Source organism: Pelophylax lessonae (genome assembly GCF_965119305.1).
Source record: "Pelophylax lessonae genome assembly, chromosome: 2".
In the NCBI taxonomy this organism is placed as follows: domain Eukaryota; kingdom Metazoa; phylum Chordata; class Amphibia; order Anura; family Ranidae; genus Pelophylax; species Pelophylax lessonae.
In genome coordinates this window covers 383,250,926-383,264,922 of record NC_138769.1, presented here as the reverse complement: position 1 = coordinate 383,264,922, position 13,997 = coordinate 383,250,926, and the positions used below count along the sequence as shown (strand labels likewise).

The following is a 13,997-nucleotide window of genomic DNA, read 5'->3' as shown; positions in this document are numbered from 1 at the left end:
CTATACTGAGCACAACCATAGGCAGCCTAATATTTAACAGATGTTTCTTTATACTTATATAAACAAATCCGTATTATTCAGACTTACTGCACCTCACACAACATCCATAATGTACAGGGGACTTTAGAAATAATTTGGTCATCTGTTATCCTAGAGGTTTAAAGTCAGAATCCTAAAGCTCCATTCTTGGTTTAACTTGGATAGATGTTTACTATGTTTTAATTTACTATAGGTCCATTTCCTGCATGCAATGTGGAAACACTTCTTTTAATGCTTTTAGTATGTGATCTACCAAGGGCTGTGTTTGTGGATAGTGGAATATTTTGTCATAAGTAATTTAAATACATATTTAGACTTCTACACCAAAAAGTGTATTTTCTACGTACATCGAGTGCAGAAAAGTATCATACCCCTTTAAAATGATCATATTTTGTTGCTTTGGAATCTGAAATGAAGACAGACACAGTTTTTGTTTTACCCAGCTGTATTTACTAGTGCAATGTATAACATCCAAGTGAAAGATATAACACCAACATGTCAGAAAAACAAAATTCATAAACAGAATCACAGAGTTGGAAAAAGAATCACCCCCCTAATGTCAGTTTTTTGTTTATGTTTTAGTTTTTAAAGTTTATGCTTTAATTAAAGCCTTTAGTCTGTTGGGATATGACTAGACTAAAATTGAATTATTGGGCTTCAACACCAAACGATATGTCTGGCAGAAATCTATTACAGCTCACCATCCAAATATTGCCATTCCCACAGTAAAGCATGGAGGTGGTAATATCCTGTTATAGGGTGTTTCTCTGCAGCAGGGACTAGAGCACTTGTCAGAATAGAAGGAAGAATGGATGGGGAAAAATACCATGAAATTCTTGAGGAAAATCTGTTGCCCTCTGGCAGAAAGTTGTCAATGGGAAGAAGGTTTACCTTCCAACATGACAATGACCCAAAGCACACAGCAAAAATTACCAAAATGAGTGGTTGAAGGCAGTGGCGGCTGGTGCTCCATCAGCCGGGGGGGGGGGGCAGCAGACGCACCTGCCCCCCCCCATATCACTCCAGCCTGCACCACCACATCTCTCCCCCCCACCTGCCCGCCAGTTTACTTACCTTGTTCCTGCGGAATGACAGGCAGCGGCTTCCTCCTCAGGTTCCTTCATGTCCCTTCTCGGCAGCCATCTCCTCCCACCTTCTTGGCCAATAGCATGCCTTCTCCTTTCGGCCAATCGGGAAGCAGGTCTCAGAAACCGCTTCCTGATTGGCCGGGAGGAGAATCAGTGTGGCAGTAGCGAATATTAATTCGCTATTATCACACAACTGGGTGGGCTCAGGGCGCAGTGCTCTGCACCCCGAGCCCACCCTTTTTATGAAGCCTATTAGAGCCTCTGGCTCTAATCACGTGCTTAAAAAGAAAAAAAAAATCCCCTATTGGAAACAATGCATCCGGTGCCCTGCATGTAGATTAGGAGGCCGGATGCATAGATAGGGGGGTGCCCCTGCGCCCGCAATGGACGGGCCGCAACTGGTTGAAGGAGAAAAAGGTGAATGTCCTTGCATGGCCTAGTCAGAGCCCAGACTTAAAGTAATTGTAAAGTCCTGTTTAAAAAAAAAAAATAATAATAAAATAACAAACATGCTATACTTACCTCTGTGCAATTGGTTTTGCACAGGGCAGCCTGGATCCTCCTCTTGTCAGGTCCCTCTACACTGCTCCTGGCCCCTCCCTTCAGTCGAGTGCCCCTACAGCAAGAAGCTTGCTATGGGGGCACTCGAGCTGAGCTGCAGCTCTGTGTGTCCATTCAGACATGGAGCTGCTGTTCAGCCTCGCCCCCTCTCTCTCTCTCCTAAATGATTGACTGACAGCTGCGGGAGCCAATGGCGCCACTACCGTGTCTCAGCCAATCATGAGGGACAGTCCCGGATGGCCTAGGGGTTCATGGACATCGCTGGATACAGATGAGGTTCAGGTATGTATTGGGTGCTGGGGAGGCTGCTACACACAGAAGGCTTTTTAAATTAATGCACAGAATGCATTAGGATGAAAAACCTTCTGCCTTTACTCCTCTAAACCCAATTGAAAAGCTGTGGAATGACTTAAAGACTGCAGTTCACAAACAGTCACCATCAAATGTAACCAAGCTTGAGCAGTTCTACAAAGAAGAGTGGGCAAATATTGCAAAGTCTAGATGTGCAAAGTCAGTAGAGACAAAATAGTTTTAATAACAGACTAAAGGCTGTAATTAAAACAAAATGTGGTCCAACAAAATACTGACATAAGGGGGTGATCCTTTTTCCAACTCAGTGATTCTGTTTTTGAATTTTTTTTCTGACATGTTGGTGTTCTATCTTTCACTTGGATGTTATTAGGTGCACTATAAAATATAGCTGGGTAAAACAAAAACTGTGTCTGTCTTCATTTCAGGCTGCAAAACAACAAAATGTAATTTTTTTTAAGGGGGGGGGGGGGATTCTTTTCTATACCCACTGTATATCCACCATTTATGTGAATTTGTATAAATTGTAATGCAATTCATCCTATTGTGTGCATAGCCTGTATATGTTTTCACGTGTGTGCGGGTGAGGAGTTTTTACTGCTAAGCTACATGCAATATAAAGCATATTTAGTGTGCTTTACATTCATTCAAAATATACCATCACAATGGAAGATGCACCAGACCAAATAATCTAGATAAGGGGTACTGAATTAAAATTCGTGGAGGTCCGCAAAGTAAAATCTTCTTTCAGCAGAGGTCTGAATCACATGTTTGTGATACGTGTCAGATCCTTTACATCACAGCACCCTCTCCTCCTAGGCATTCCTATCTCTGCAACTGGGGAATGCAGGAGGAATTGCACATGCACCCGACCTGCAGAGGAACATGCTACACTTTAGCACATGTGTACGCCAAACTGCATGGTCCTGCAGCACAATGCAGCTTGGTGCTGCACAATTTAAAAAAAGGGACATGGTCTTGTTTCCCTGCATTTCTCATGGGTAGTGCAGCCCATTTAAATAAATGGGCTGACCTACCTGTGACATGCACACGCAAATGAACATGCACAGCGCTGAACTTGAACCCCATATCACAATCCCATGCTTACATCAGTTCCACAGTGTCCACTGCACAACACAGTTCCCTTCCCTTCCCATCAAGATCCCCCTCTTCGCAGTAGTGTTCTCATACCCCCTTGATATGAACACCCTTCAACAGTACTGTCCTGAGCCCCCACATTACTGTCCTCAGCCCCCATTACAGTACTCATATTCCCCACATTGTCCTCAGCTGCCCATTACAGTCCTCAGCCCCCCACATTATTGTCTTCAGCCACCCAATACAGTATTCAGCTCCCTCACATTACTGTCTTTAGCCCCCTCATTACAGTCCTCAGCCTCCCTATTATTGTTCTCAGCCCCTCATTACTGTTCTCAGCCCCCCCACATTATTGTTTTCAGCCCCCCAATACAGTATTCAGCTCCCCCACATTACTGTCTTCAGCCTCCGCATTACAGTCATCAGCCCTCCCTACTATTGTTCTCAGCCCCCCCATTAAAGTACTCAGCCCGCTTATTACTGTCCTTGACCCCCATTACAGTACTCAGCTCCCCTACATTACTATACTCATCCACCCCATTAAAGTTCTCAGCTCCCCTATTATTGTTCCTCAGCCCCCCCATTACAAGCTCCCCCACATTATTATCCTCAGCCCCCCCTCATTACTCTCCTTAGGCACCCCCCTACATTACAGTCCTCAACCCACTCGTTAGAGTCCTCAAGCCCCCATTACAGTCCTCAGCCCCCCCCACATTACTGTCCTCAGACCCCCCATTACAGTACTCAGCCCCCCCCCCACTCCTGACATTACATTACTCAGCCTTAACAGCCCCCCCCACCTACATTACAGTACCCAGCCCCCACACACATTACAGTACTCAGCCTCCTCATTACAGTACTCAGTGCCTCTCCCCCTTCCCACATTACATCTTCCTTACCTTACACAGATGGGAGGCACAGCAGGTCTGAATTTTAAGGATGGAAGATGCAAGCTGGTGATTGGTTACTTGGACGGCCATTCATCCACCAATCACTGGCTTGTTTACCTTTACCAGCCCCTGTCCTCTGTCCAGAACTGTCCTGCCTCCAGTTGCCGGCTCTGCGAAGATGAAAGCGTGACGGCTGAGAGAACAAAAGTCTCCTAAATGGCTCAACCGCTGCAGTCCGGGTGGAAGAGTGATTGGGGCCGGACCCCAGGCCACAATTTACTGATGCCTGATCTAGATGAATACCATGCCAATAAAAAGGTGTGTTAACACATACCTAAGTTCAGAGGGGTGAATGAGTTTGGTATGATAATGCATTTCCATCATTAGGCTGGAAATTTAGGTCAATCACCATTAAAACCCACTCTACCCGCTCTTCTAGTATCCCAGTGCAGATGGTAGGATAAAGCAGTAAACATCACTTTTGACCAAGTATCCGACCATAGATCCAGGCTACATTTTCCATTGGTACATTGCATTCTAGTTGGATCCGTTCATGAATGTGGACGTTTCTTCTCCACCACTTGATTAATAAAAGAAACACCCATCTAGCCAGCAGCGCACCACTCTGAAAGTTTGCAAGCATTAAACGCACCTAATTCCACCCACTCCACCCTCATGACAAAGGGATGGTGAGGGGACCAGTCCTGAATCATGTGAGGAGAGGTAAAAATTTCCCAGTCCCCAAAATGGAAAACTATGATTCAGGATACAGGAATCACTCACTTTCAATCAAACAAATGCAGACTGTGCTAGAAGGATTGATTTGCAAGTAACACTGATGGGCAAGGTATGGGAGTTACATTAAATTTGACTTTTGCCTGGACTTGAGCACTACTTATGGATAACTAAAGTCTCCTGTATAACAATCTAAAGAAGTACTAAATCTAGCTACCATGTAATGCACGCCTCATAAAGTAAACAAAAAGCTTCCTTCATCTACCCTGATTGGGTTAAATCCTTTTTCATTTGTGTCTTACATTCTCCCTTCCAGACACTGCAGCTCACAGTGGGAGGGTTTCAGCAACAATCAATGCTGTCAATCCAGAAAGCAGCAGGCAGGACGGGGTGTGGTCAGGTGCTGATTGACAAGCTACAGAGGCTTGTGAATTAGCGGTGACAATGCTCATAGCCGCATCCCCTGCAACATTTGTTCCTCCAAATGTAGTGCAAGCAGACATAGGCTACATGAGAGTGGCAATTCTGCTCTGAAGCAGGGCAGCATCATTTCCACCCTGTCACAGGAAGCTGCATTAGGTGGACTTCACTGGCAGGATCAACAGGTACTTGTGTGATTTTGAAAGCAGAATAAGTGAAAACTGTAAGTGCAGATGCACTTTAATTAAAAGCCAATTCTGGGATAAAATGAACCCTCAGCCCCCTCCCACTGATCGCTTTTGAAATACCCCTATTTCACTTACCTTAAGCTGTGGTCACGTCATCTTCCAGTGCAGGGTCCTACTCTTCTCTGTTTACTTTCTGCTGGGGTCGTAAGAATCTTTAAATCACTGACTTAGTTATGTGGACAATACCCATTGGTTGTCCACCGGAGGGGTCCTCTTAGGATCCACAAGACTACTGACGTCAGCCTGAGAGAAGTCAAAGGGACTGGACAACAGGGATATCTGCGGTGTTGGATCAGCGGTCTCAAAAGATAAAAACAGCGAAAGATCTTGATGGCGGGACTCAGGTGAGTATACTTTGCTTTACGAGGTAGGAAAATCAAAAAAACTGGCAACATGGGTTAGAAAGGTGGCAGGGAAGGGGGGTGAAAGGGAGTTTATGCACAAAGTTAGGCTTTAACTGCTAAAGGACATTTTTTTCAATGTAAGGCCATAGTTCTTCTTTAGAAATGTTGACATTTGTTAATATGTATTTCTGCAATTGATTCTCAAAGTTTACAATTAGATATTGACATATTGCTCACATCTGTTTGCTGTATACCGAGGTAATTAATTGAAGAATTAGTGTCTATGTTTTTCGCTTGTCAGGTTGACATTAAACAGTTATATTAGAACCAGATGAATAGATATGACATTTTGTTACTATACCCAAATGTATCATCGACCCAATTTTTTTTTCACCAGGTGCAGCATTTGGTGAGCAGATGCACGTGTCCTGAGCAATTTTCTATGATCAAAGTCTCAGAAGGAAAATATAAAGTAGGGGAATCAAACACTCTCATTTTTGTTAGGGTAAGTACATGGGCATATTATACGTAATGTGCAGAAATATGTTTAGCTGTAGCCTGAGACCATAAATATTGTGTTCAGAAAAGAAAAGTAGCCTCTCTGTTTTATTAAAACCCAACTCAGAAGACTCCTCCTGTGTGTGATAAAAAACAGCTCAGGCTGAAGTACTCACCTTCAAGCTCAAGCTTTCCCCTAAAGTACCTCTTCTCCACCACAAGATGTCCTCTGTCTTCTACTTTAAAAGATGCACATTGAATGGAGGAGATTGCAAGAGAGTGAGAGACTTAAGCCCAATATACTTTCTACATAATAATACCACATTATAGCTGATAGCTGTTAAATTTTGCACATTGCCATGTTCCCTATTATATACACTGGCTATGTAATTATGATGCTGCAATTCACTAATGTTCTCACTATACCAGCTAGATTGTACATAGTTGTAGGCCACAAATGCAAATGGAAGTGAGCAAGGATGGGATTGCAACTTGGACATTTTCCCACAAGTTAATCTTTCCACCTTCAAAGAAGCCTTACAACATAATTTAGAGCACCATCAATGTGAGACTACTCAGTAAAGTAAAACCCCAGCTTTTAGGGCCCATTCACACCATGTGTTTTGAGCTGCACTAGGCAGCCTTGCAATGCAGAACACATACACAAGGCGATTTGCACTAAAATATTGCACTGAAAAAGGTAAGACATGGACTCGTACTACATTGCATCGCAACGTGCTACAGTGAATAAAGATGAATGGAATGTCACTTTGTGACATTTCAACAAAGTTCAAAAAGAAAATTGAAAACAAAATATAAACAGGGCTGTGTGCTGTAATTAGTGCATCACCCTGATCTCACAGTGCACAGCAGGGACAGTGCATTGGGGCACACTGCTGATGTGAATGGGCCCTTAAAAATATTAGTTGTGTGGAACTCAGCATGTAGGAGGGGTGCAGCGTGTGCAATGGTAAAACTTGTATTGAGGTAATACAGCAACAGTTACAATAAACCGGTGGGCAAGATGCCCAGCCAGTTGCACTCACGGATTCCAGTAACGTGAAAGGAGCAGATTTCAGCCAGACTGACAGCATCTGTTTAGAGGGGCAGAATGCTGCTTGGCCATCTCATGCCTGAACGGGAAAGTGTCAAGGAGAGTTGTGGTCCTACCCTTTCCCTCCTCATCAGGAACCTTTCCCTAACACTAGTACTCTCCCTAACAGGCAGGGCACCTGTCCCTACTCTATCAGCTCGCAAAATGTGTGCCAAACTGGGGAGCCAGGATCCTTAATAGGCTTTGCCTGACACAAGATGGCGCGTCTCGGCCTTTTGGCTAAGATCAAGTGTAGTATCTGTTCTTATCCGTGTTGGAATGGAACCTGAAGGTTAGTATCGGTGGTGGCCGAAGTTAACCGGGGCGCTCTGGGCGTAACTGGAGGACCGGAGTAGGCCAAACCAGAGAAAGCTGGATGGTTCCAATGCCTTCCTGATTTGAATGGGTCCGCCCCTACCAGTTTGAAGGGAGCAAGAAAGCTGGGGAAATGACGGTTAGTATTGCTCCTGGATGTAATTGGTGAGGAATTGGGATGGCGGTGGGACCTTTCCTCCTGGGTTGAATCTGGCCTTGCAAAAGACTTGTCCCCAGTTGAAGGTAGGCTCTCCCTAAGCTGTCCACGTTCCAAACCTCCTGGTAGGTAAGGGCTACACTCGGTCTGGCCATTGGGCCGGGGTAGAGAAAGCCCGTAGTGTATGTGCCCCTGGGGTGGCAGCCCAGGGGTGCCTTAATTCTCACTGGTGAGGGGCAGCTCGCCTTGAGTTTTTCGGCACCATGGTCACTGCACCTACGCACACTTTTTTAAGCACCTGCCTCTTGGGCAAGGCCTTTTGGCTTCGACCAGAGGAATTTTTATTCCGGCCGGAAGGCCTGCCCTTGTATTTTCACAAGGGCACTAATTCACCTCTTCACTTCCCCCTCCCCCACCTTTTTGTTTGTGTGTGCTTTTTCTTTGTAGTTTGTCACTTTCTATCACCTTTTTTTCACTTGCACGACTTGTAGGGTGTGGGTCCTCGGGCCCTACCTTGAGTCTTGGGAGGGGGTGGATATGGCCTTTTGGCTTGGTCTGCCCTCTCTCATGGGGTCTCCCTTCGGGGGAGCCCCACTTAGTACTCGGTGGGGGCTGTTTCGGCAGTCCCCCTGAAGAACGGGGTCAGTCTGGTTTCGGCCAGACAGACCATGAGTACCTTAAATCCCTGTCAGGAGTCTTGCGCCCCGGGGGATCGAGGTTCGGGTCCTACCTCTTCGGAGGGAAGACCATTTGTTTGCACACCCTGTGCACTTTTTGTGTTCCTCACGTTTGTGTGTGTGCACTTTTTTATGCACCGGGTGAAGTCTTTTGAGTGTGTTTCACACGCTACGGGCTTACAAAAAAAAAAAAAAAAGATGGCGCGTCTCGGCCTTTTGGCTAAGATCAAGTGTAGTATCTGTTCTTATCAGTTGGTATGGAACCTGATGGTTAGTATCGGTGGGGGCCGAAATGAACCAGGGCGCTCCGGAACTACCGGGGGACTGGGAAGTAAGCCACATCAGAGAAAGCTGGATGGGTCCATTGCCTTCTGATTTGAATGGGTCCGCCCCTGTCAGTTTGAAGGGAGCGGGAAAGCCGGTTTCGCCAATTTTCCGGTTAGTACTGCTCCTGGATGTGATTGGTAAGGAATGGCGGATGGCGGTGGGGGGATCTTTCCTCCTGGGTTGAATCTGGCCTTGCAAAAGGCTTGTCCCCAGTTGAAGGCAGGTTCTCCCTAAGCTGTCTAAAATTCTGATGCCTCCTGATGGGATAGGGCTACACGGGGTCTGGCTGGGGGCCGAGATAGAGAAAGCCTGTGGTGTACGTGCCCCTGGGGTGGCAGCCCAGGGGTGCCTTAATTCTCACCGGTGAGGGGCAGCTCACCTGAGTTTTTTGGCACCTTGGTCACTGCACCATCACACTTTTTCTGCACCTGCCTCTTGGGGTGGGCCTTTTGGCCAGCACCAGAGGAATTTTTTTTATTCCTGGCCGGGGGGCCTGCCAAGGTCTTGCACTTTGGCACTACCCAGCACTTCTCCACTTCCCCTTTCCCCACTCTGTTTTTTCTTTGTTTGTGTGTTCACGTTCGTCCCTTTTTTGGTTGTACTGTCACTTGCACGACTTGTATGGCGTAGGTCCTCGGGCCTGCCCTGAAAGTCTTGGGAGGGGGTGGACATGGCCTTCTGGCTTAGTTTGCCCTCTCTCATGGGGTCTCCCTTCGGGGGAGCCCCACCTAGTACTTGGGGAGGGCTGTTTCGGCAGTCCCCCTAGAGAATGGGGTCTGCCTGGCTTTGGCTGGGTGGACCTAAGTGAGTACCTCAGTCCCCGTCAGGAGCTTCGCGCCCTGGGGGATCAGGGTATAGGTCCTTCCTCTTCGGAGGAGGGCCATACGTACGCCTTGTGCACTTTTTGTGTGTCTCACGTTTGCGTGTGTGCACTTTTTTATGCACCGGGTGTTAAGTCTTTTGAGTGTGTTTCACACACCACGGGCTTAAAAAAAAAAAAAAAGATGGCCACAAGAGTTGCGGCTGTGATCGCTTCTCGGCCTTTTGGCTAAGATCAAGTGTAGTATCTGTTCTTATCAGTCGGTATGGACCTCAGCTAGTACCGGTATGACCAAAACCCGGAGCGCCTGGAGGTACCGGGGTATGGGGAGTAGGTCATCCGGGAAAGCATGTGGGGACTGCCGCCCTCTGATTTGAATGGGTTGAACTGTTCTAACCAGTTTGAAGGGAGCAAGAAAGCCGGTCTGACTGGGTGGCCGGTTGGAATTGCTCCTGGATGTAATGGGCTGAGGAACAGGATGGCGATGGGAGGGCTTTCTCTCCTGTGTTTTGATTCTGGCCTTGCAAAAGGCCTGTCCCCAGTTGTAGGTGGGCTCTCCCTAAGCTGTCCAGGTTCCGATGTCTGCTGATGGGGATAGGCTACACTCGGTCTGGCCGGGGGCTGAGACCGAAAAAGCCCGTGGTGCCTTAATTCTCACTGGTGAGGGGCAGCTCGCCTTGAGTTTTTTGGCACCTTGGTCACTGCACCATACACACCTTTTTTGCACCTGCCTCTTGGGACAGGTCTTTTGGCTCAGACCAGAGGATTTTTTTTTATTCTGGCCGGAAGGCCTGCCTTGGTACCTCACATGGCACCATAGCACTTACCCCACTTCCCCTTCCCCCACCTTTTTGTTTGTGTGTTTTATTTCTCTGTTGTTGTGCCACTGCACTATCACTCTTTTTCCTGCACGACTTGGAGGGTGTGGGTCCTCGGGCCCAGCCTTGAGTCTTGGGAGGGGGTGGATATGGCCTTCTGGCTTAGTTCGCCCTCTCTCATGGGGTCTCCCTTCGGGGGAGCCCCACCTAGTACTTGGGGTGGGCTGTTCCAGCAGTCCCCCTGGAGAACGGGGTTTGTCTGGTTTCGGCCAGGCAGACCATAGGAAGTACCTTAGTCCCTGTCAGGAGTCTTGCGCCCCGGGGGATCGAGGTTAGGGTCCTACCTCTTCGGAGGGAAGACTATTTTCGCACACCCTGTGCACTTTTTGTGTTTCTCACGTTTGCGTGTGTGCACTTTTTTATGCACCGGGTGTAAGTCTTTTGAGTGTGTTTCACGCGCCACGGGCTTTTAAAAAAAAAAAAAAAGATGGCCACAAGAGTCACATGGGGAGGCAGCATCCAATAGGATAGCCTTCCCATTGACCCAGGAAACCATAGAGAAACCCTGTTCCTCTTGACTTCTCTCTCCAACAACAGTGCCACAGTAGAAGAGCACCATCTGCTGTGGAGAAAGTAGGCTGCACTTGCCTACATGCAAAATATTAGTTGTATGGAATTCCTCAAATACCGGAGCTTTAGAAGTAGTTATTTCACACAGAGATGTTCCATACTGTCATAAATGTTATGCAGGCAGGCACTTTTTTTATGGCGAAAAGAAAGTGCACTACATTCATTATTCTTCCAAGACCAACAGAAGATTTCATTGGGTTCCATTGGTGCAATAAAGGGTGGGCATGTTTTTGGTGAGGGGCCAAAAAATCGTATTGCTGGAGATAATGCTTGCTATGGCAAATCATACATGAATTGTAGCTTCAGCTGGCCACACGTTACCATCAGATTTCATAATGTCTATTCAGATACCAAACATTTATATAAAACCATATCTAGAGCACCTAACTAAACAATCCATTCCATATACAACCAGTCAGGTATGTGTTTGTACAACACAGCTGTTGATAGTGCACCTGGCAAGCTTTGGTGTACTAAGCCCTATAATGCAAAAGTTAGATCATAACTGTTCACTGATGTTTATTATTACACCCAGTTAGACTGTAAAACAGTAGGAAGTTACATTGTTAGTAGAAAGTTACATTATACATCACTGTATTACTGTATTAGTCCCGGGTCACACTGGTGCGATGCGGGAAACCCTGCAATTCAGTGCCTGTTCCCGCATCGCACCTGAATCGCACACTGGTTCACACTGAGATCTGCGAATCGCTGGGGGTATCAAGGTAAATGACACCCCCCAGAACGGTTCGCAGATTGCAGTGCGAACTGTCAAATGGTGCAGGAATCTGATTGCATAGGTGTGAACACACATGCGATCTGATTTCAGTGCGGGCCAAAAAAAGGGCCCTGCACCATTTTGGAGCTAATGTGATAAAATTTCAGCCATACAAACTGTATGGCTGAAATCGCATTGCACGGCCATCGCATGTGATCTGCAGAGCAATGTGATATCGGTCATCGCTCAAGTGTGAACCCAGCCTTAGCAACAGCAGACTGTTTTATAACTTTCTTACATTGAAGGGGCTGAGCCTGTTCAATGTAAATGGCAGCACCTTTCCCCTGCTCAGGAAGCCCAGGTACAGCATACAGCCCCTTTTAGACATGAATGGCTGTGTACTGCTGTACTTGGGTATATACCAGTGCTTTAATAAACAAGAGGGAGGGTATGGGTGTGCGCCACTTTATTACTGCAAATCATTTTTTTTTTGTAGGGGAGATGTTAAAAAAAGCAATAACACCTATGTGTCAGATATACTAAGTACACCTCTGGATAGAATAGACAAGCTTGTGTCCTGCCAGCATGTTACAGAGTGAGACCCTTGGTCTTTTTGGGGGGAAGTGTTGATGCCATTTTCTGAATCAGGGCCAAAGCTCTTCAATCAGTGGGGAGCATTACTATTGCTGATTGCAGAGGTATAGGGCTGACACAGTAGAATTGTGTTGCACTTCTTCAGTGAGGCTACTGCTTTCCCCAAAAGAGAACAAGGGTCCCACTCTACAGCTACTGACAGGGAACATGCTTTGCTACTCATGCTGTGGCTGCTTTAGAAGGAAAAAAACTGTAAGACATTAAACATCTTTTGTTTCGATACACCTGGAACATGTTTAGCTGATTTAATCTAAAATTTAATTGAATTTTAGCTGTGATTTTAAATGGGCAAACACAAGGGTTAATTTACTAATACAGGAGAGTGCAAAATCTGGTGCAGCTTGGCATGGCAGCCAATCAGCTTCTAACTTCAGCTTCCTCAATTAAGTCCTTTTGTCCTTTGACAAAAAAAAAACTGGAAGCTGATTAGTTTCTATGCAGAGCTGCACCAGATTTTGCACTCTCCAGTTTAAGTAAATCACCCCATAATCTTTTAGTAATCTGTAATGTTACCAACCAGGAGAAATATTATTTCCAGCTAAATGTTAAATTCCACATAGACCTGAACCCTTTCTCAATGTTACATTAATAGGCCTATTGTTTTCAGTGGGAGTTGTTGTTCTATTATCTGACAATCTGGGCACAAAATAAATAATTTGCCTGTCTACTGTATTCACTAAAATTGACTTAATTTCTTAGTAAACAGGTTTTTGTTTTATAGATTCTTCGTAACCATGTGATGGTCAGAGTAGGAGGGGGCTGGGACACGCTGGAGCATTATTTGGACAAGCACGACCCCTGCCGCTGTACTTCTCTCTGTATGTATTCCTAAATGGCATTATTTATACCTGTGCCTAGTTCATGAAAAAGAAAAGGCAATAGGCTGAATTTACAAAGCTTTAACAGACGTAAAAGGATCTTTATTTTAGCCATGTCACTGTAATTTTGAAATGTCATTGGACTCAGCCTAATATAAATGTTGTTTTATTGAAACTAAAGATCCTTATCTTAGTGCTTTAGCTGTGGATTGCTAATTCCTGTCCCTAAAACATACCTGTATGTCCTTGGGAACTGGTGGTAACACCAAGATCATGGCTGCAGCTGTTGGCAGGCTGAAGACAGAGGACAGGGAGAAATATCCGTTCCTCCCCTTCTTCTGTGACGTATGAAGCCGGAAGTGATATGTATTACATAACTTTCTGTTTTGGTTGTTTCTTTACTAACCTGTACTGGCCAGACAGGCAGCTGACCAAACCGATCTGCCTTGGAGGGAAAAGGAAATATCAGGACTTCAATATTGTCCAGGTTTCTTAATAAAGACTGTCACTGTCCAGGCTATCACAAGGGATGTTGTTCATCCTTCATAAAAGCAATAACATTTATTAAAAAAGAAGAAGCAATGCAAAAAAAAAAAATATATATATACATATTATAATCGGCGGACTAAAGATCTGCCGATTGTACGCGTGTTAGTATGGTGCCTCCGACAGCTGTCTGCACACAATCCGCGGACAAGAGTCTTTCTTGCAAACATGAAAATTTTTGTCTGCAGACACCA

At 45.7% G+C, this 13,997-nt stretch overlaps 1 protein-coding gene across 2 annotated transcripts in view; it reads left to right on the top strand.

Moving 5' to 3' along the window:
- The window catches only part of GAS2L2 (growth arrest specific 2 like 2), a 46,847-nt gene that overhangs the window by 20,416 nt on the left and 12,434 nt on the right, over positions 1-13,997 (top strand). For both annotated transcript variants that reach the window (XM_082247124.1, XM_082247123.1), the window contains exons 4-5: positions 6,130-6,237; positions 13,161-13,257. In XM_082247124.1, coding sequence (XP_082103250.1) covers positions 6,130-6,237; positions 13,161-13,257 — 205 coding nt within the window. The remainder of the gene's footprint in view (positions 1-6,129; positions 6,238-13,160; positions 13,258-13,997) is intronic.